This window comes from Chionomys nivalis, chromosome 12 (assembly GCF_950005125.1).
Source record: "Chionomys nivalis chromosome 12, mChiNiv1.1, whole genome shotgun sequence".
NCBI classification, from domain to species: Eukaryota; Metazoa; Chordata; class Mammalia; order Rodentia; family Cricetidae; genus Chionomys; species Chionomys nivalis.
Genome location: NC_080097.1, coordinates 3,058,085 through 3,081,520, shown reverse-complemented (window position 1 = coordinate 3,081,520; position 23,436 = coordinate 3,058,085). Strand labels below are relative to the sequence as shown.

The 23,436-nt window shown below is 50.8% G+C and overlaps 1 protein-coding gene across 2 annotated transcripts in view; it reads right to left on the bottom strand.

The window, feature by feature from the left end:
* Stk24 (serine/threonine kinase 24) overlaps positions 1-23,436 on the bottom strand; it is a 266,096-nt gene that overhangs the window by 218,805 nt on the left and 23,855 nt on the right. For both annotated transcript variants that reach the window (XR_009058110.1, XM_057785937.1), the window contains exon 2: positions 1,596-1,826. Coding sequence is in view for 1 of the 2 variants with exons in the window: in XM_057785937.1 (XP_057641920.1) it covers positions 1,596-1,826 (231 nt within the window). In the remaining variant the exon portion in view is untranslated. The remainder of the gene's footprint in view (positions 1-1,595; positions 1,827-23,436) is intronic.

Genomic DNA, 23,436 nt, shown 5'->3' with positions numbered 1-23,436 from the left:
CACCTCATAGCAACCTCCGTGAGATCAACCAGGGCCATCTAAGACTGCACAGGCCTGGGCATTCCCCAGAGCTGAGCTGGGTCCCCCAGAGCACGCCTCTCGCAGTGGCGCCCATTGTTTGCCCTCACTGGACACTCACACACGCAGGAGTGAGGCAGGGTGATTCTGATGAGGAAGCGGAAGGACAGCTTTCACTTACTAATCCCCATTTCGTCTTTGCAGCCTCCAAGTGCTTACCATGGTTTGGTTTGGTTTTTTCCCATTTCACAAATGAGGAAGCAGGGATTAAAAAGAAAACAAGCTCTAGCAGCCCCACACCAAAATGAATGCTGACGAGGTTCAAACCCGGTGCCGCCTAACCCTAGAAGTCACCATTTCCAGTTCAAAAGCTGCATAAAACCGGCAAACACAGACTGCTATTATCTCTCACAGCAACAGAGAATAGCATTACCTCCTCATTCTCATTTCCTAATACTCATTTTGGTGAACCGAGGGATCTCAAAATTTTCGACCTTAGACTGATAACCGTCACATTTCCATAAGAACCAAACCCTCTTCTCTCCCTTCACACCAGAGTAGATGTGTCCAGCAGACAGCCAGAGGAGGGACGGACTCACCTCTGCCATCTTCCTTAGCAAACACTCGCTTCTACATAGGATAGGAGGTTCTGGCTTCCACAGAAATCAAGAGATGTTTTTGCACCAGTTCTTAAGTGTTCTAAATACATTTCCATTTTAAGGACCCCACTTCTATGAGCCCAGCGACACAGCCGACTGTCCAGGGCCTGAACACAGGAGTTGTCCTGGGCTCTCTCAGTGATGGATGACCCTAGGAGATCCACCATGAGAGTTTCTATTCAGGGTCAAACCACATGAATGCAGCGGTTCCTCATGCTGCGGTGACCCCAACCATATGATTATTTCCAATGCTACTTCACAACTGTAATTTTGCTGTAATGATCCTAATGTAAATATCTGTGTTTTCCGATGGTCACAGGCGACCAAAGGGGTTGAGACCCACATTATATTACTACTAATACAACTTCACCACTGAAAGAATGGGGGAAGGCCAGGGACCCTCCATAGTGTTCCGCTACTGCCCTTCTGCTTGACCTGATTAGTGATTCACCTGGCTTCTTACAAGCCGAGGGTAGACACATTAGCTACTCTGCTACCTCATCAACACCATCAACTCTCTGCAGCATAAAAACAGCACCGCCGTAGGGCACAGCTGACAACTTAACTATGAAGACACACGGGCTAGGGTGGCAGGAGGTTCTGTGGCCACTCGCAGCCACCCTATGAGTGATCAGTGGCTACTGTCATAAATTAATCAACAGTTTCAACAAAGCCTCCTCAGCTTCTTCTCTGAAACAGAATGTCAACACCAACTGCTTTCACCAAAAATAAAATCCAGTGAGTGGCATTTTCAATGATAATGGTGCCATCAAAGCCACGTCTTTTGAACGCAAAGGTCAAAGAATCTCTCCTTGCTCTGGAAACCTGCTGTGTTATCAGAGTCCTCCACGTCCATGTCCACTCCCCCGCTCAGCCCAGTGCGGTACAAGGGGAAGCAGCGTTATTTTTAAGCCTTACCTTCAGATAGGAGCCGTAGTATTTGGTTACATATGGGCTGTCGCACTGACTCAGCACTGTGATCTCTTGTTGAATGTCCTCTATCTCATCTTCAGCTTCTTCCAGATCAATGATCTTTATGGCAACCACTTTCTGAGTCCGATTGTCAATGCCCTTGAACACCTCACCGAAAGAGCCCTTTCCAATTTTCTCCAGCTTGGTAAAAAGCTCCTCTGGGTCCGCTTTGAGGTTCTGTGGGAAAAAAGGAAGGAGATGTCAGAATTCCCAGAGTCACAGTGGGTCCCTACAATGGTGTGTGTGTTCCCAGGGCCACAGCTGGACGCTCACTCTACCCTGAATGGTGTGAACAGGGCCCGGGAGGGATGAGGACCAGGCTGCTGCAACTACGTTCTCCAGGGTCAGGATTTAGAAGGCCTGGGTCGTGTCTACCCGTGCAAGTTAAACAAACACAGCAAGTGTGGGACAAGAACAACGCAAACTTTGAATAAAAAAAAGGACTAAAATCTATACTGAAATGTACCAGGGTTAAATATTTAGCTACTTTAAAAACTTGACCCTGGGCTGGCACTGATCTGCAGTAGAAGGCTGCCTAGTATTGTGAATCCCTGGGTTCAAGAGGCAAGGGAGGGAAGAGGTGAGAAGTTAGTCTGCTCCAGGCAAAAAAGATCCATTTTTTTCTCAACCCATCTCCAGCACGTCCTAACACAGATGAACATTCGCTGAACTACAGGTGGATCAGCTCTCACCTAACGGGGGGGGGGGGGGGGGGGGGGGAGATCACATTCTAATTCTAACAGGCTCTTTCCACCCCAAATAAGTACAGCCCTACTTGTCCCTTACAGCGATTCTCTTCACCAGAACTACAGCCAGATCCCACTGCCCACAGGACATAACCACTAAAATACATTTAGACCACGTGAGCATGAATCAGCCTGAAGGTCCACTGCATGCGGCACCCGTGTCCTAACAATAACCTGGATGCTGGGTCCCCACCCCACAGCCCTGTCCCAGGGCTCTCAGCAGGGGCAATCACATTTGGAAATAGTGTGGGCAGTCTGTGTCAAACGGGACAAGACACAGTCCTGCCCAGAGCAAAATACCAATGACACGCAAAACCTGTAACTCCCAAGGACGTGAGAAGCCCCAAAGCCAGTCTGGTAAACACATTTTCCCACTGAAAGAAGAGGATGCCGGCTGATCCTTAAAAGTCTATTATTAATCCTTCAAAGAAATCGCATTCCGGGGGGGGGGGGGGGGAAGCAAGGAGGAGGGCTGAGAAGGAGGCACGAAAGAAGGTTATCACTGAGCAGCGACAAGGTAGGTCAAAGGCACAGGACATGCCAACACCAGCAACACAATGACAATAACCTTGCTGGGTGCCAGCCACTCGCACACTTTCAGAGCTGAAGTTCCAAGCATCTGGCTTACAACGCTGTGTAACTTGGGAGCCTCGCTGAGTTACACCGTATAACAAGAACCAGGCACTGATAATCACACGGAGGCAGAGGGTGTCTACATGCTGGACACAGCACACACGATGTGAAATGTGCCGTGGAGTTCCACAGAACACATGGAGAAAGACTCAGTACAATGGAAGGGGCTGCCCTGTCACACACAGGAAGCTAAATGCACTCAACCCCATTCACCTTCCTTTGCACTTGAAACTCAGCACTCCGTGGCTTAGCGGGGTGACGGACAGAGCAGCCCTGACCTGAACAGTCTGAGAAAGCGCTCGGACCTGAGGGTAGGCTCCTGAAGTGGGGGCTGCTTTGAAAGCTGGTAGGAAACTTTAAATTTTCCTCCATTTTTAAATTTGCCAGGTTTACTAGGCAAGCACTCTTCAAAATCATTTCTGGAAATATCCCAAAGGAGGCTGGAGAACGCAGGTGGGGCAGCATCTTGCATCCAACTCAGCTGGTACCTACATCACACAGGAGCCAGGAGCAAAGACCTGAGTGGGGGCATCCATGTCCCTCCTCCAACAGCCAGGAAGCCCCAAGATGCAGCCCCAAGCCTCTTACCTCCTTCCCTCCAGGGTGCAGTGGAGTGGCCTTCCTTTTCTTCAAGGCTGACGCTAATCTCGGGACTTTGGAATCCATCTCTGTGCAAAGGTTCACCAGCAGCCCTTTGGGCAGCTCTCTTTCCAGCTATCCCTGTCTACTGGCTCCTTGCCCTGGGCAGCACGCTCAGGTTCCTCCCACTTCGGACAGATGAAAAGCACCCCATTTGGCCTCATCAGTTCCCCTACTTCACATGCTTCTCTGCTGAAGGTTCCTGACCGCCCTCTGCGCCCGCCTGCCCTGGCCACGCAGTCTGGCAAGCTGGTCACCAATGATGCAGCTCCTTGGAGCTTCATCAGCCACACCCTCTGCCCCCTTGTAACCTGGCCTCCATGGCCTGCTCAGTCCAGGAAACCACCGAGACCTAACCCCATCCTTTCATTCTTTCTCTATTCCTTCTCCCAGAGAGTGAGCTGGAGATTCCCCCACCCAGATGAACAGAATCACCTGGGACACTAATCACTCAACCTAGTGAGTGTTGGGGGAGCTGCATCCAATCCACGTTTTTAAGCATTCCAGAAGATTCTGAGAACTGCTCTCCACCGCCGTAGACAGGCCAACACCACACTGTCAGCTCTCACTCCTGCTACCAGTCTGAGTGGGACGCTTCCTAGGTGTGAGCTCTTCCCAGACACTGTCACTCACCTACTGAACTGTCTTCCCACGACCCTCCTCCTCTGCACTGTCTTATGTTCTAGAATAAGCTGAGGAAGTTTGGGGGCCAGGCCTCATTCACCTCTATATCCAAGTAGCCACACCAAGGATGGCATGAAACTGAGAGTAAATGTTCCCTGAGCAGTAAGAAAACCTGGTTCACGCAGACACCAACCAGACTCACGTCAGAAATCACAGAATAACCTCTGAGACCGTCCCCTGACGCACTTAGAGAAGGGCTCCTGAGAAGGGCAAAGCCGGCCTGGGCACACCAACTGCTGGCCTGCTGACTGTTCAATCCTCATGTGTAAACACTGATACTTCCTTTGCAGGGGTTTTTTTTTTTAAAGAAAAATAATAATAATTTACAGAAAACCCTTCCAACACCAAAGAGGCCAGTGGAAGCCACTGTTACTAGGCTCCCTGCCTAAGAATCCAGCCTGCCCTGCACACATGGCGGCGAGTGCAGCGCCAGTGTCCTCGCAGTCAGTGGTGTGACCTGGAGCCCTGGCACGTGCATGAGCTCGTTCCTGCCCAGCACCCACAGACACAGAAACTGGAAGCTGCCTGGCTTGTCTGTTACTCCACAGAACAGTTAATACAGAATGAGGATGGAAGCCGTAGGGACCATCTCCCACACCCGTGCAGACCTTCCTGTCTCGCCATCGAGGGCTGAGATGATGGCACCTCAGGTCACAGACCCCCGAAGAGACAGAAGTTACAGCCTGATGCAGTTTGATGCTGAACCACAAGGGCACACTATGCGTGTGTGTAGAACACGGCCCTTAGCAGCAGGAGGTACACTAGCAGAGTGCCCCAAGAAGTCACCGACCCCAGGCCTACAACCTCATGCACCTGTGTCTGCCTGGGATTTCTTCAAACCCTGAACAGCTGACAAGGTCAAGTCTTACAGGACCACACAGTTCTCAACTGAAGCCTCTTGAGCACCTGCATCAACACAAAGAAGCCTGTTCTGGCCCCTGGAGCAGCTGCACAGGCACTCCAGCTAACCACAGCCACTAGCCACAGGGTACACAGGCGCATGCATACACCCATACCCACACACCACCCACACACACCCACATTGAGAGATGGGGTAGGAGAATGGTGTGGCGGCTTGAGTAAGAATGGTCCCCATAGGCTTGCATATGGCTGAATATTTGGTCTCCAGTTAGTGGAACGGTTTGGGAAGGATCAGGAGGTGTGGCCTAGTTAGAGGAGGTGTGTCAGATGCAGGCAGGCTTTAACTCCTGCCATTCCCTGTGAGCTGTCCCTGCCACCATAGACTTTAGTCTCCTGGAGCTGTAAACCCAAATAAGCATGTGTGTGAGCTGCTTTATCACAGCGATAGAAAAGAACTAGTGTGAGAGGCACACAAAACCACTACTGTGAACGTCACCAAGTCCTGGGATGGCTTGTGGCTCAACAAAACAGTGTTAAGAGATAAACTGCAGTGTAAAGATAACACTGTAGGGGAAATGTACTGGGGAGGGAGTTTCCTAAATGGAGAGGGGGGTTGGTTGTAATCTATCCCCCATTTTCCTTTCACCCGGTCTAAGATGGTTTGGAAAGCAGATGTTTGTCCAATGTGACACCTCACATCTGCTCAAATGTGCCACTGAACACTGCCCTTGGCAAGGAGGGAGTCACCGAAGGTGAACAAAGCAGAGCTCCACAGACAGCTTTTCCCACAAGGTCAAGGCCCCATACCCGGGCAATTCTTGAATAAGCTCATTACATGGCTGGTGTCGTCCCCGGCCAGGAAAAAAGCAATGCCAAAGGTAACTCATCTGAAAAGGGAAGCTCAGGGTTTTGCTGGCAGAATTTGTTCTCTGAGGAAAACACACCTCCTTGACAGGAGGGGGGGGGCAAGAAAATGCCCAACCACTCTGAACGTTTCCTTCGTAGAAAAGACTGGGCTGAGCTGAGAAGTGACATCCTCCAACCGGAAAACCTGCAGTTTCTCTGTGTCCCTGAAGGGAAGCAGAACCTGGCTGGAGGCCCACTGGTCCCCAGGGCAGGCGTCAGGGGCCAGGAGGCTCAACCTTCTCTAACATAGAGGAAGGTCAAGAGATAGATACACGGACGCACGCATGGCCCCTCTAGGGGAAAACAACCAGTCTGGGTGCTGCGTCCACATGGTACCCAAGGTTCAGTCATCAGCACGGCTGCAGGCGGGAATCCCCAGTCTATGAGACATAAGGAACCAATGCTCTGAAAGGCAATGGTGGTCCCACAGGCAAGTGCACCGAGTCCTGACTGAGACCCTCGCAGGCCTCAATCTGCTCCTGTAAGAAGGAGCTGGGATGTTGAAACAGGAGCAGAATGCTCCCTCTGACCCATCTCTCTCTCATACAACTAAGAGTATACACTGTGTGTCCCCCAATCAGGAAGCCTGGCATAACTGAGGGCAATGTCTGCAGACCAGAGGCATGTGCTATGGCTGGTGTGTGTCCCCCAAACCTCACACTGAAATGTGACTGACACTTAACAGTCGTAAGAGGTGGGAACCCCGAGAGACGGTGTGGATGCAGGGGCTCAGCTTCATGACTATTGGACTGGGCTCCTGACAGGTTAGAGTCATGAAGAAAACATGAACCAGGCAGACTCTTCTGTCTCTCCAGCATGCTCCTTTGGCCTTTCTGCCACTCTGGAAATGACAGCATGTCTATATTTCACGAATCTGAGGTAATCAGTTAAAGTAACTAAAAGGGAATGACGACAATAAACACTGATTTCTCTAAATCACAAAACCTTTGCCAGCTAAGAAGTCTGGGACTCGGGAGTCAGATAGACGCACAGAGGGCACATGCCTTGCCGGCTCTGGTGGCTGTGTCGTCCTAACTGTCCCCATCCTTCTAGTCAGAGACCAGCCGTGTCTCTAGGTCTCAGTCTAACTTTCCAGTCTCCACATACACTGAAACCTTATCTTGTTTCTTTCTAATCTGGACAGATTTAGAAAAGCTCCAGTTATTTACAATATTTAATCACATAAAGGTCAGAACTCTTAATAACTAGCCAAAATAATCAGCTTGAGCCTGGGCTCTGAGAATATGCCAAACCTTTCCCCACCATGCCCAGCTTCTCGAACCCTAAGAAGCCAGTGAAGGCACCCAGAAGAGCCTGGAGTCAACACCTTTACAGAAGTTCTTCAGTGGATGCGGACAGCCTGGGCTCTCCCTAGAAAAGCTGGTATGGACAACCGTCACGTACACAGAATGAATATACCGGGCTGTCAAGCTGGATCGGTGCCCTCACTGCTGAGAAGGCACAACAGGCTCCAACAAAGGCCCGCGTCACCATGGACGTCTAAGGGAAAGGCCTGAGCCACCATGGACGTCTAAGGCCTCTCTAAATCCAGATGCTCAGAAATGAGCCTTGAAGGAAAGATAAGTGGCCACCTCCCACATAAAATGTTTGCCACCTACGTCTCCTTTACTCTCAACTCTGCTTTTTGCGCACACACAAGAACCTTTTACTTTTTCACTGTGAAAAGCTGTAAGCTCCATCCAGACGAGATGGTAATGAGCCTGTCTAGTTACTGTTCTATCGCTGTAGAGACACCATGACCAAGACACCCATTAAGGCAGGCACAGTTTCCTTGGGTCAGTCCACAACATCACGGGGGGGGGTCGCAGAATAGGCACTGGAGCAACAGCTTAGAGCTCACATCTTACTGGAAAGTTCAAGGCAAAGCAAGGGAGACTGGGCCTGGCACAGGCTTTTGGAACCTGAGAGTCCACTGGGGTCCCAGTGACACCTCTCCTCCAGTAAGAGCACATCTCCTAAGCCTTCATGAACAGCCATCTCAGACCACACCAAAGCCTAGAGGGACGTTAGGACAACTCATAAAGACCAGGCTGCGCTGGCTGTTATCCAGGCAAGAGGCCCCCTGAAGAGCAAGGTGGCGGCAGAGGGGCTCACGCAGCCGTTCCTAAAGGAGAGCTGGCTTCAGACTCACCGGCTTGCCGAGCATGTCATGGAAACAGCCTGCCGGGACGCAGATGTGGTCCAGCACACACCTAGCGCACACAAGGCCCGGCAGCTAGTACATGTCCTAGTATCTGCTCTGGGAGCACACAGTACAGCTGGCGGTCAACCTCTGGTCAACGGCAAACAGCTGGTGCTCTTTGGCAGATCTGCTGCCTAGCTACAGTCTCAAGAGAACAATTTGTGCATCTAAGTCCAGGAGCAGCTGAACATCGACCCAGGATAGTGACCGGATTTCAAGTAAATGAGAAAGACCATCTGAGAGCAATTCTCTACTGTATATTCACCTGTGCACAGTGGGCACTTCAGCACGCGCTCTCTCTCTCTCTCTCACACACACACCCCTAATAGGAAGCAGAGCCTGACCTCTCCGTGCAGGCTGGTGGACGAGCTCACTAGCCACCTAGGGCTTCTAGAGCTTCTGGGGCCTCCGAGGAGAAAACGCGGTGTGCAGTGCTCACCACACTGGGCTCAGGCTTCTGCAGCACTTACTATATTTCAGACCCCTGGAGAGAATTCATTACAATAGTTCTATGATGACTTAAGTACTTTGTGCTTTAAACCTGAATGGCTATTACCATTTTCTTTCAAGCCGTCCTGGCAGTGAAAGATGAAGTCCTCAAGCCCTGCGGTGCTCGGCTCTGAGAGCCCACTCTGCTCGGGGTAAGCACACGCTCCCACCACAGCTGAAGCTAAGCCTCCCCTGCCTAGGTCTATGTCAATCACCATCCCTGACACTGCTTCACGGGTCTGGACCAGGGAAGTAAGTTGGTAGCAGGCATGACAACCTACTGCTCTGAACCTGGCAAACAACCCTCAGCCTAGAGCTCATTCTCCTGAAGGTGAACTGGGCGCAGAATCCCCGCCTTTCACTGCTGCTGTTTACTCTTTTGCATCTTTCCTCTTGGGGCCACAACACAGCTCCCAAGTAACTCACACATGGAGGCTATTCTTAGGTATGAATGCTCAGAGACTTGGCTTAGCTTGTTTCTTGTCAGCTTTTCTTAAATAATCCCCAACTACCTTTTGCCTCTGGGCTTTTATCTTTCTTAATTCTGTAAACCTTACTTTCCTTCTTTCCCTGTGGCTGGCTGGGTGACCGGGTGGCTGACCCCGATGCTCTCCTCTCCTTGCTCTTGGTTCCCCTTCTATTTATCCTCTCTGCCCGCCAGCCCCACCCATCCTTGTTCCTGCCTCACTGTTGGCCGTTCAGTTCTTTATTAGGACCATGAGGTCCTTTAGACAAAGAATCACAGCTTCACAGAGTTAAACAAATGCAGCATAAACAGAAGTCACACACCTGACAATAATATTCCAACACTTCTCCCTAACTAGATTCCATAGTTACTCAAAAATTTTGTCTCCCCCACCAAAAAAAAATTGGGGGGAGGGTAATTTCTGTGTCCCTGGCTCTCCCACACCAGATTGCCAATGACATTCATGACTACCTACCAGAAACCCTGTTCCCAATTCCTTTCTTACCCTTACACCTAAAACTATGACCACCGTTCTTCTAAATGATTTCTCCAAACCCTCCATCTTTACAGCGGCCTCCTCCGCCCACTTCAAAGGCCTGGTCAAAATGATCAACAAGAGGACACAGGTAACAAACAACACAATGAACACACCACGCACACACATGCACACTTATGCACGCACACTGCACAGACTCAACACAACTGGACTATTTCCTTAGGCTGAACTTTTTCCAGGTGAACTTCATACTATGTTTCTAATTTTTAATACAATGATTTTCCTCGTGGGTAACAAACCTTCAAGATAACTGGCAAGCAAAAGACATTCCTGAGCCTCACTCAGCGGGCTAAGCTGCACATCAGTCTCCATCAGCTCTCGGTGGGGACGGTAGTCCTGGCAGTCTGCACGCGTGGGGTCTGCCAACCGGAAGTTCCCACACTCTGCCAGGGTTAAAGTTCGAACACAATTCCCCCACAGCTGCTCTTTTATGACCTCAGACATATACACACAGAAGTCAACATAAAGCTTATACATCAAAAGACCTAATAAAGCCAGTGTCCTCTTATAGGGAGTTTTCCAGGGAAACCCGCAGCCAACAGAGGTCTCTGCAGCTCCCAACACACAGCTAACAAAGATAGTCAGCCTCCTGGCTGCCCCAGGAAGCTTCACAACAGCTGCCCCACTTTACAGGGACCCTCACCTGAGTGCCTGTGCCCAGACCCACGTCTGGCCATTCTGTCACGAACACAAGACTGGAAGCTCCTGGCTGCAGTCACCCTCCCTGACCCTGGCCACCGTGGGCTCCTGCTAGCAAGTGGGTTTGTGTGGTTCCTCCGACCTGGACCTCATCCTCAAACGTGCTAATGCGTGAGTGGGCTTGGGTGGACATCACCACCAGCACCCCACAGGGCCTGCCACTCCTCCACAGTTCTCAGTCTCGGTGAGAGGTGCTGATACCAACAGCCACAGGCCCTCACAGGGCTGTGGGGCTCTCTGCTCTGAACAGAGATGCCCTGACAAGCAGGCCTCCCTGCTAGGGAGAAGTTCTCCACCTGGGCCGCCTTCGTGTCTCAGCCTGGTCAGCTGAATCTGAACCTTTGGGGAGATGAACACAGCATCGCCATGAGGTTATGCTCTTGCAAGATTGCGGGGTATGGCCAAAGAGCACCCAGTGGCCTAACTCAGCAGGCTGACTTGACCTCAGCAGGCAGCCTACACCAGTAAGACACATACAGCTTCCAGCCCAGCTCCAGGAGTATCTGGAATGGGCCCACGTGAATGACAGCAGGGAGGGAAGGTGCCTGGCAGCTCAGTTCTCATCTGGCAGTCTCTAGACTCCCCTGTGGTTTCAGTTCATCCCATAGCCAGGGTTGTGATTTGAATGTGAATCCCCCAAGGGTAACATCACTCACACTGGCTGGGCCCTCCCACCCCAATCACTAGTCATGATTGCCCTCTGACTTCCCTAGAGCTCAGCCTAAGGGAGGCACCTTCTCAGTGAACAGCCTCTCTTCCCAGGTGACTCTAGTTTATGTCAGGTTGACAAAAAATGAGCCAGCAGGGCTGGAGAGATGGCTCAGTGGTTAAGAGCATTGCCTGCTCTTCCAAAGGTCCTGAGTTCAATTCCCAGCAACCACATGGTGGCTCACAACCATCTGTAATGAGGTCTGGTGCCCTCTTCTGGCTTGCAGGCATATACACAGACAGAATATTGTATACATAATAAATAAATAAATATTTAAAAAAAAATAAGCCAGCACAATCTCATCTTTAGCAAACGGCTCAAAGAGGCTCACAGAGTCAGCAGTCGGCTGCGGTCATCAACGTTCTCTCAAAGTCACCGGCACTGCTAAGTTAGCTGGCCAAAGACCACTCTGAGGTGAGCTCTATTCTTGTCAGCAGCAGCTCTCCACCTAAACCGCCTTGGGCTGTCTCACATTATTCTGCTTAATAAACTCAGTCCCACACCCCAGCATCGATCACAACCATGTAGGCTAGAAAGAAACCTGAATAATTATTCCACTGAATCGGCAGATAATAAAGTGAGACAGAGAGACTTTAAATGCCAGCCTGCGTGTCCAGACAACTAGGAGACTGTTGGAGATGTTACGATGTTTACGCTGCGGAACATTTGTTTAATGATGCAAAGACTTGTTGTGTTCTTGCTTAACTCCGTGAAGCTGTGTTACTCTGCCTGTCTATAACACCTGATTGGCCTAATAACAAGTAGAATGGCCAATAGCTAGGCAGGAGAGAGACAGGAGGGGCTGGCATTCAGAGATGATAAACACAAGAAAAAGGAGAGGAGGACTTGAGGGCCAGTCACCCAGCTACACGGCACGAAAGGTCTATACGGAGGTAAGAGACCAGAGGCAGGAGATAGATGGGATAACTTAAGAAACGCTGACTGGGAACAAGACAAACTCAGGCCCAGTAAACTAAGGGGGGACTGGGTATGGTGGTGCTTGTCTTAAATCCCAGCATCTGACAGCAGAAGGTACCAGACCTGTCTTCATTAGAGACTTCCAACTTCAAGGCCAGCCTGAGCTTCTAGGGTTCCAAACTAGCCAGGGAATCAAAATGAGACCCAAAGCTCTGGCCTTAACTAGCCTGTGGTCACAATTCTCCAACAAAATCCCACCCAGGACACTGCCACCTAAGTCCCAAGGATGAACCCTCTGCAGCTCCCTAGCTCCCCTAGTGGTCATCAGTGGGAGCTCTAGAGACGAGAGGACCCCCTAGCTCAAGTCACCGGGAGTAAGACAGAGGGTGACAGCACAGGCTACAACATTCTCCTCTAGCCTCTGTACATACTGCACACATGGGTGTGTGTGCGCACACACAACAGTCAGAGACAAAGAGAGAATAGAGGTCAGGGTTTTTGCCTAGGCACTGAGCAGGCCCAGAGATGAAGTCAGGGGTAGTACATTGGGCAAACGTTTGAAAAACCACACGGACTTCCAAATAAATTAGATAGTTCACTGGGAACTGAATATTGGAATTTTTATTAAAGACCCACGTTCACGCATATACAGTCTGGGCACATAATTCCTACGAACATCAGCTCCGCTGCCTCATGACAGCAACGTGCCAGACGGTGGTGGTGGCGCACGCCTTTAATCCCAGCACTCGGGAGGCAGAGGCAGGCGGATCTCTGTGAGTTGCAGACCAGCCTGATCTACAGAGCAAGTTTCAGGATAGACTCCAAAGCTACCGAGAAACCCTGTCGGGGGGTGGAGGGGGCAACATGCTACACAACTTTGGGACCCTACTCCTCATACTGGGTCGCCTTGTCCAGCCTTAATACAGGAGATCTTACAGCAACTTGGTATGCCATGCTTTGTTGATATCATTGGGGAACCTCCTCTTTCCTGAACAAAAGCAGAGAAGTTGATGGGGCACAGACAGAAGAGGCAGGGGGAGACTGGAAGGAGAGGAGGGAGGTGAAACCGCAGCCAGATGTAAAATAAGTTTTTAAATTTTTTTTAAAAAATGCAACATGCTGGGCTGACTTAAAAGCACTCCTGTCTAGACTCCATAACAATCCGGTGAGAAAGGGAACACAGACTTCATAGCAGGCCCCAGAAAAGCCGAGGTCAAATTTTGCACAACCTCAGGCTCAAAGGAGCAGGATAGAAGCCGTGTCGCGTCTCCTGTGCCTGGGAGCAGAATTCAGCAAAGCGCAGTAAGCCACACAGCACACTTCATGGGGTGCCTGCCTGGCAAAGCACACCCATGTCACACTAGAACACCACCAGGAGTAAACCCGATGCGGCCTCCACACCCTCACAGGCCAGCTCACCTGCCCATGAATATTTTACAAAAGCAGAGACAGTCAGTGAGTGTCAAGAAACCAATCAGTCTAGGAATCAGACCAAACAGTTGGGGATATGCAGACTTCAATAAATGAGGAATTTCCTTTACCTAAGGGGGCTTGGCTTTTAAAGGCCGCTCAGAAGCTCACCTGCCTCAAAAGCCCGACCAGGACTGCACAATTCCTGCTGAACAAGGGGCCTCCCAGCTCCGGGGGAGGGGAGGAGACAGACAACAGGGACTGTAAGGGCAGCACTGATCACGAGGCATTCATGTTAACCAAGCCCTGCTTCCCACTGAAACCCTGAGGCTCTCTGTGGAGTCCTTGGGCAACTGGCACCAAGCCAGCTGTCCCGTGCAACCCTGGGAGGAATGAGACCTCTGTGGTGACACGCCAGGCTGACTGGGTCAGGACACTTCTGTAAGAGGTTCAGTGTGCATTTCAGAGAATTCAGGACACAAGGATGGAAACACAGACAAGACAGACAGACACGCATGCATGCACGTGCACACACACACACACACCCTTTTTTAGCTCATGAGACGTCTGATGCAACACTGGTCCGTCTCCTGACCAGGACAGTGATGGATTATACTGCGGATCAGGGACAGGACAACCAGGAACTGCCACGATCTCCAGAGCATCTGTCATAAGACTACCAGTGCTCCAGCTGCCCAATGAAAGGAGAGAAACACAGTGGTGAGCACACTGTAACTCCACCTGGGAGTCCCTAAGTCCCCAGAGACTCAGGGACAGTGGTGCACTCAGCTCTAGTGAGTTCTTCCTGTCCCGCATCACCATGACTCCCTCAGACCAGCTGGACTCACCAGGACACACACACAGAGACAGTCATCCATGCTCAGCTGGTCCTCTCAGATTGCTCATCCTCACGTCTCTAACATCACACATAACCCACCTGAGGCAGGAACCCCACCCTGGAATGGACTCTCACCTCTGGGCCACCGCACCATTTACTTTGAATTGTCTCTTACATTGAGCTCAAAAAAAGAGGACAGAGTCTGACAGACAGAAGACACTCCATAAGGCCGGCTGATCTGACAGTAAGATGACCTGGAAGCTGTCTGCAGAACAGGGGCCCTGGAAGGGCCAGCAGGCAGGGGAACGGCAGTCCTCGGTAGAGGCAAGCAGGGAAGGCATTAAGTCTTTCTTACCTGGAAGATTCTACCGCCTCTTAGATACACACTAAGGAACCAACCCCAGGCTCCCTACATGTGTTCTCAGCTCTGATGAGGGGACCCTGGCCAGGCCATGCACTTTCTGTACCTCCATCCATCCCTCTTCTGTAAGTGCAAGGCGCTGGGAGGACAATCACCAACAACAGCTGGGGCTGCTGAGTGAGGACCATCGCTGCTAATCTACTCAGCTCCAGCTGGGCCCAGATCTGCAGGTCCTCCTGGGAAGCCTCTGTGTCCAGCTGAGCCTGGCTCTGCTCTTCTGGCAAACAGGGAAGCCATTCCTGCAAAAGCCCACTGTTTAAGATGCTGCCCACCAGGTGGTCAGGGCAGAGAAACAGGACCACCCAAACTGCTGCGTTTAAAGACAAAGCAAGGTCAGAAAGCAGTATGGCCATTTCTCAAAACCTAAACATTGGTGGTCAGGTGGTGTGAGGCAGGGGTAGGCTTATCTTTGTTGAGTTTGCAACCCCAGCTCTGCAGGAGGCTAAAGCAGACTTGCCTTGACTGTAGACTACTGAGAACCTCTCTCAAAATAAGAGGCTGGGGCACAGGCTACGTGCTAAGTGGAGAACCTATGTAGTTAAGCACACGGCTCAGTTCCCAGCACCAGACACAGAAGACCATCATCACACTGTCTGAAAAGAGCCAACTGCGTGTGTCTCAACTCACATGGAGACAGGAAAGGCAAAGTTGCGGATCCACAGTAGACAAAGTAGACTTGCTGTCACCTTGGCACACCTGAAAAGAGCATCCAGATACACACACATCTCAGCAAAGCTGTGACTACACCTGACCCATCTTTACACAGAAAGACTGCAGCATCCCTAAGATCAAACACCTCTCTCCCGCTTCTGGGAAAATACAGGGTAACAGCAGACAACTCCAGTGAACAAAGGAACTTTTGAAACAAAACAAAAAACTGCTGTGTTGGTTCGTAGCTTGCTGACTTAAACATACTTCACATCTGGTCTTCACTAGGCAGCCAACAGGCAGCAGAGGTGCTAAAGCTGGAACTGACCAAAACTGGGAGGCCCCGTATCCATGGAGTACTCTGAGACTGGCAATGGCGCACAACTGGAGCCGCCCCCACCATGACGTCAGGAGGATCTCAAGTTCAAGGCCGGCCTACACATAAGATCCCGCCTCCAAATGAAGGAAACGCCCTGATGCGCGGTGGGAAAGCTCAGTGGCTGCCCCCCCACCCACCCACCCACACACCCACACCCACACACACACACACACTAACGTTAACACCCTTCCCTAAAGTTTTCCCTTGAGTGGTCTGAGGAAGTTTTGATAAGGAGAAACAAAGCTCATGATGTAAAAGGGTCAGGCCAGGGTGCGGAGGCTTAAGGGAAAATTTAAAATTACTTCCTTTTAGATATTTGTTACTTCTTACTTATTAATAGTGAATTTAATATTTACCTCTCTAGAGATATGCCCTATGCCAAAAGGTAAACTGCCGAATCCTCACCACTTCAAAGACTTGCCAAGGTCATGAAGCACTGGCAGAGACAAGATTTGCGGCCACACCTCACCGACTCTCAGTGTGTGCAAACAGTGTATCCCATGTTCACGCCCACTGTAGGTGCCTTGGTGCTGTTGCAGCAGAGAAATAAAGTCTTGCAATTGAAAACAAGAATGACTCAGTTCCCTCTAAGCATGGCCTTTGAAACACACTCTCCAGAGACTGCCCAGAAACAGCAGCAGGAGTGGCGGCTCCTTGTTTCTCTCCACATCCCCAGCATCCCCAGAGTGCAGCCACAGCCACGCTTGACCGCACTGAGCTCTGGACACAGGAGTGCTTTAGGGAGGCACAGTCCTAAATAAACACTGCGGAACAAGCTCTGTCCCAGGCTACTTCCTCTTTAGGGAAAGGACAAGAGGACCAACTAAAACGGTGCGGTCCCCCAAACAACCGCACCAGGAAACCCTCTGCTAGTTCCAGCTCCAGTCCCACGTTCACCCATGGTAACCGAAATACAGGTGAACTCCATCGACTATGTAAGCCTGTTTTCTGTGCCTGTAACAAAATGCCTGAGGTTGGACCAGAAAGTAAAGATGTTTATTTAGTTCACAGTTTTGAAGGTCAAAGGCAGAGTGCTGGCTCCTGAACTGTGTCACATGGGCGCGTGGGCCACACAGAAAGCACACGCGGAGAGAGGTGAAGCCGGAACACTTTAGGGATGGGCTCTTCGTTCTTCTATAACCGCCCTCTCTTCCCAGGGCAATCAGGTCCCACCTCTTTTTAACACAGTCACACTGGGGACCAAGCTTCCAACACAAGAAGCCCTGGGGCACACACTCGAACTTCACCCAAACAGCACAGATTTGGGGTTCAAGTCCACTGGTGCTTGTCAGCAGACCATCATGTAAGTAGCTTTGCAAGACCCAAGAAACTGTTTTCAGGGTGATTCACTAACATCAGATTAAGAAATCAAACATTAAACCACATGGCGAAGACGTGGATTTCCTGGGCCCTCCTCCCCACACAGCTCTCTGCTAAGCCCCTCTCCCCAGAGGGCAAGAGTGAGGCCTGAAAGCAGAGCCTCCTCCCCACTTCTTCATTACACTTCCTGTCCACACACCAACCGTGAACAATTAACCATGTATGGCCACAACTCAACTCAACCTCTCAGCCCAACTCCAAATATGCAGCCGAGTAACAGCAGGTGGATTTGTGGGCAAAACGGAACAGAAAGCAAAATCTCAGAACCTCCAGCCAGCACGCACAGGAGCCTGCCTTCAGCTCCTCTGGGCCTAAAAATGCCAGCAAGGGGGAGGGCAGGCGTGACCCTGCTCTCCAGCGAAGAAAAAATAGCTATGAACACCACCCTCCAACAAAACCCCTCTACCCACCCCCGCGAAAGAAGACCTAAGACCCTGAAGGCCAAACCCAATGAATAAAACAAATTTGTTCCCTAGGCCAGCCCATAGGCACAGGTGTATTGAACTGTAGCTCTCAGTCAGTCAGGTATAGTAACTCGACTCTGACAAACCTCAGCCCTTCAGAAGGACAACGTTCTAAAAATGGCCTCCCGACACAAAACCACCGCCTGAAACCCAAGTGAGGTCTCACGTTCAGCACTGCATCGGGGACCTCAGCCCCTTCTCGTGTTCTGGTCCTTAAGGAACACACGAGAAACTGCCAGATGAGAAGCAGCAGACCAGGGTGCCGACCCTAAGATATGACCTCAGGCCACAGAGAAAAAAGAACGGGACACCTGCCTGCCTGCCATCAGGGTCCCCAGCAAGGAAAGGACAGCCATTCCGGCAGGGAGGCCCGAAAGCACTGTGCTAAAATGCTTAACATGGATGTACGCTCACAGGTGAGCACTCAGCCCACCCTCCACCAGCACCCACCTAGCTAAGTCTGTCCGCTCTCTGTCTTGAACAATCTCAGAGAGGTCTTATCAGGCCTGCAGTGAAGACACAGGACAGCCAATGTCAGGGAGACTTTGACAATGAGGACCCGGGCAATAGACTGACTTCTAGACTATATGATGTTATCTTTAGTAGATCCGTGCATTCTTTATAGACGCCTCAGAAAGTTAACTTCTGGGTCACGTGTCCCTGGAAACACTGGCCAGGAATTCTGGAAATGGATTTAATTTTCCATGAACACAGGGCTCACAACATCCAACACAGATGAAGCAGACAGGAGAAAGCAGAGACTGCAGGAGGAGCCCATGAGAAAGAGATGAACCAGCTACACAGAACATCAACATTCCAGGGAGCCTAAAGGACAGACAGGCGACAAATCTGTTCTCTACATCAAATAAGGGAGAAAGGTCAGTCCACCTTACAGGGGTGGGGGCTCCATCTGAGTCTACCACGGAGTTTTCACCAAAGTACCAGAGGGGTGTGTTAGCTTCAGTGTTTGGAGCTAAGCTAAACGCCGTACAGAGGTTGTTTTAAAAAAATAAATAAATTCCATGATCCTTTCCTTGATACACGCTTTTTGTTCCTCTGAGGGGTTGCTGTGGTTTCTCTGGCCTGTCTCCGAAGGCCCAGCTAGGGCGGCCTCCCTGTGAGCTCCCTGCTGTTCCTTCAGTTACATACAACCCTTCAGTCAGGTTTGGGATGGACCGAAAATGCTGCCTTCTCCAACTTCTCCATTCGCCACGTCAATCAAAGTGCCAGGTGCAACTTGTCTGATCACATTATGGCCTTTTCCTCTTTGTTTAAATAAACTCCAGGGCAAGAGGCTCTGAAGCACCTGTCTGCGGTACAGCCCTGGCTCAGCCTTCCTGGCTCAGACCTCATAACCAGGGACAAACACAGCTCCCTGAAAGTCTCCTCTCGGTGTCTTCAGTTCTGCAAACACAATCAAGGAAGTCACCTGTGCTGCAGAATGGAACAAGCCGGGCCAGTCAGACCAGAACAGCCATTCCCTGCCACCAATGAAAAACCAGGGAACATGACTCTAACCTGGATGCCCATCTTTGAAAGTCCCGGCATCAAAATAACATTCACTACTTGTTATCTGGTCAAGTCACCACCCACACAGACTGGTCCACACTGGTGGTCCACCCTCACTGCCAGCCAGACTCCACTGGAATCACCAGGGCATACGTCTCTGTGTTTCCAGGGAGGTTTAGCCAAACAGACAAGACTCAAGAATGCAGGCAGCTCCATCCTGCAGACTAGAGTAGCAGAGCAAACAAAGGGGAACAGGCTGAGTGCCGGTACTGTGTTCATCTCTCTCCACGCCCTGACTGCAGACACACGTGACCCCCACTCCTGCCATGTGTTCCCTACCGTGATGGACCATAACCTCCCCAAATGAACAAAACCAAGCCTTCCTCCCTTCTGTGGAAGGAAAGCGACTAATGTGTAGAGTAAACCACGTATCACACACAAGCCATAAGAGAATAACGTCCCTAACGTGGACTCGGTGACACTGTAGAACCTGAGTCTAAAGAGACTTCCAGCAGAAAGCACTGGCTTCATGCAACTCTCCTCTGAAACCAGACAATGAAAAGGAGGCGTGGGGGAGGGGAGGCACCCAAGATCTGCCCCACACAGTAAGACCTGAACCAAACTGAGGGAGGAAGTGAGACCAGGCGGGCAGGTCTCCAGGCCCCGACAAGGCAGCGATGTGCGACAAGGCAGCGGTGTACGCTCGTCCTTTTCTAGGGACACAGGACCAAAGTCATCGACAGGATTCCTGGTGGAGGGACAGTCGTGCCATGACCCAGAGTCACCCAGGAGGGCATCTCACGCTGCCAAGAGAAGTAGAGAAGCGTTTCCAGAAGAGTAAAAAAGAAAAGGGATCACAAGAGGCACAGACACACAAACACGTATGTGTGCCTTTATCACACTTGTAAATGAATGGAAGTAACAGCAAAAATCCCCACCCCCAGAGAGTAAGAATTAGACAAGTGGAAGGAAAATGGGTGTTGGCAGCATTCTGAAATCTGGGCAGGAGGATCGCTAAGTCAAGGTCAGCCTTGACAGACAAAAGCTAGCACATCAGTCTCAGAAGACAAGACTGAGGGGAAGGAAGGGAGAGAAGGAACTAGACACATGGGGTCACTCAAACGTTTCATCTTTTTTTGTAACCTTTAAACTATTTACATCAGTTACTCCTGTGTAGAACCCATCTAAGAACATAAAGGGGAAAGTTTGCTCTGGCTCAGATTTTACCCCCATCTTCTCAGATCCATGAACTTCAGCAAAATGTCACTGAGTGGGAACATGTGGAAGAGAACAGACAGAACACAGACAGGTCGGACCGGACATCTGCATCAAAGGCACGCCCCTGAGGCCTACTTCTTCTGGGTAGGTTTGTCAACCTCTGATTTCCACAATTCCCAAAACACAGCCACCAGCCAGAGATAGGTATTCAACACACAGGCCTGACAATAGCCAGAGATAGGCATTCAACACACAGACCTGACACTAGCCAGAGATAGGCATTCAACACACAGGCCTGACACTAGCCAGATAGGTATTCAACACACAAGCCTGAGAGGGACAGATAGCATTAATTACAGGGATTGATTCTGTCTCATATTATATACACTTACAGAAGTCTAGAAAGACTGACACTAAAATGCTAACAGTGGTTATTGACTCTTCTTGTCCCAAAAGTTAACACTTGTTTCTTATTCATTTATTCTGTGGGGAAAGCAGGGTTTCAACACGTCTACTCTGGAGGAGAGGAGCATATGAGAGATCAGAAGGCCAGGCCGGGGCTGGAGAGACGGCTCTGCAGTCACAGCCACACGCTGGCTCCCAGCTGCCTGGGACTCCTGTTCCCAAGATCCAACATCTCTGGCCTCTGCCAGCCTCACACGTGTGTGTGCATACATCCACACACCTCCGCCAGCACTGCCTCACACATGTGCATACATCCACACACCTTCGCCAGCACTGCCCTCACACGTGTGTGCGTGCATACATCCACACACCTCTGCCAGCATTGCCCTCACACGTGTGTGCGTGCATACATCCACACACCTCCACCAGCACTGCCTCACATGTGTCCATACATCCACACACCTCCATCAGCACTGCCTCACACGTGTGTGCACACATCCACACCTCCACCAGCACTGCCTCACACGTGTGCACACATCCATACACCTCCGCCAACACTGCCTCACATGTGTGTGCATGCATACATCCACACACCTCCGCCAGCCTCGCCCTCACACGTGTGTGCATACATCCACACACCTCCACCAGCACTGCCTCACACGTGTGTGTGCACACATCCACACACCTCCACCAGCACTGCCCTCACACGTGTGTGTGCATACATCCACACACCTCTACCAGCACTGCCCTCACACGTGTGCACACATCCACACACCTCCGCCAGCACTGCCTCACGTGTGCATACATCCACACAGAGAAAATCGCAGATATAACAGGCCAGAGTTGAGTTCAGAAACACTGTTTATTTCTTGATCAAATCCTGCTGGTGCGGAGGTCGGCGAGCAGACAGATTCACCACCCTAAACCAGGCTGGATGAGCAATCTTCTACAGAACATTAGATGTTTTGAATTGTGTGACATCAAGCACTGTGCTTGTATTGTTCTCAAACAATTCTTTCCATGAAGAAAATCAACAAATAAGATAAAAATGCTCAAAAAATAAACAAACCCACTAAATACCTGTTTAGGTTTCACTGCTGACTTTCTCAAGTTGAGATGTGGCAATGGGAACAAGAGTGTGGTGAGGCCAGACCAGGCCAGCTGTGAACTCACACCTCCTAAGTGCCGGGATTAAAGGCCTGTGCACCACATCCAGCAATTTAATTCGATGTTTATAAGTGTTCGCCTGCATGTAAATGTATGTGCCACATGTGTGCAGTGCCCGTGGAGACCAGAACAGAGTATCAGATCCAGGAACTGTGGGCACAGATGGACTGCCAAACAGGTGTTCTTAACCAATGAGCATCTCTGGCCCTCTGACGTCACTCTCCGCCCCTCCTGAAGCCTTCTGTCTCTCCACAAAAGGTCTAAGACTGCAGAAGTTGTGGGCAGTGTGTCTTGGAATGTCACCGACATTCACTATGGTGAAGGCAGAGGAGGCAGGCATGCACACAGGTCCCCTGCAGCCATGCACAGACAGGAGCGGTTGCATCACATTCACACAGCATGGGAGCTGCAGCAGAGCTCAAATGAGGAAAGCTTTCTCATTTTCAAAGGTCTGCTTTTCTGGGGCCACCAAGAGCTGCAAAGGCAAACTGACATTCCCAGAGTCATTTTAAAGGGCTGCTAATAACTTTGCTTTTCTTCTTTTCTTAAATGATGAAATCAGACCAGGGGAACAGCTATGATGAGTTGGGGCTTTTTTCAGTCTCCAGACCAGCCCTAAGCCCCAGCACTTATCACCCTCACAGACCAGACCTACTTGGTCTGTGGTTCAACAACCCAAAGATAAACAAGGCAGCGTATCTGTCTACAGTCTCCCACAATGGGCCTTATCCCACAAGCGCAGGCGGGGCAACCTCCATCAGAGAAATGTCCACTTCTCTCCCGCTCTGGTGTGCCGAAAGCAAGCAGCAGCAACCTCTAAAGAATCAAACGCGGGTGTTCTCAACTACAGACAGAACACACTGACCCTTCCTGCTGCCCCTGCTGAGGCATTCACACCCCATCTCCAAGATCTCCAACATCTCAATTCCCTTTCTCCCTAAATGTTTGTAAAGGCAACTTTTATGATGGAGATGGGGAACTCAATGACTTGGTGGAGGAGGGGTAAGGCTGGCTTTCCAGTCCATGATTCGTGCTCTGGCATGCCATGGGTAGAGAGGCTCAGCCTATGAACCCAACTCACCCATCAAGCAGCTAGTAGTGTGGCCTTGCTGCCAACTCTCTCTAATCAACCGACCAGGTGAACAGTGCGGCCCACATCTTCCCTACACCCCAGGACCACAGCCTCCACCGCGCACACACTGCACACTCCAGTAAACCCAGCCCAAGCTGTAGTTCTCAGCCATACGCCACCATGCGGAGGCTCACCAGTCCCTGAGCCCTGCTTCTTGAGACCCTAACCCTCTCCTCTCCTCTCCCGAGGGCAAACCCCTCTGGAGAACTTGACATGTGTGAGACAAAACACGTGCGTCACGTGCATGGTGCCCTCCTCCTGGCCATCTGCCTCTCCACCTTCCTCTTCCCATGTGTTAACCAGACAC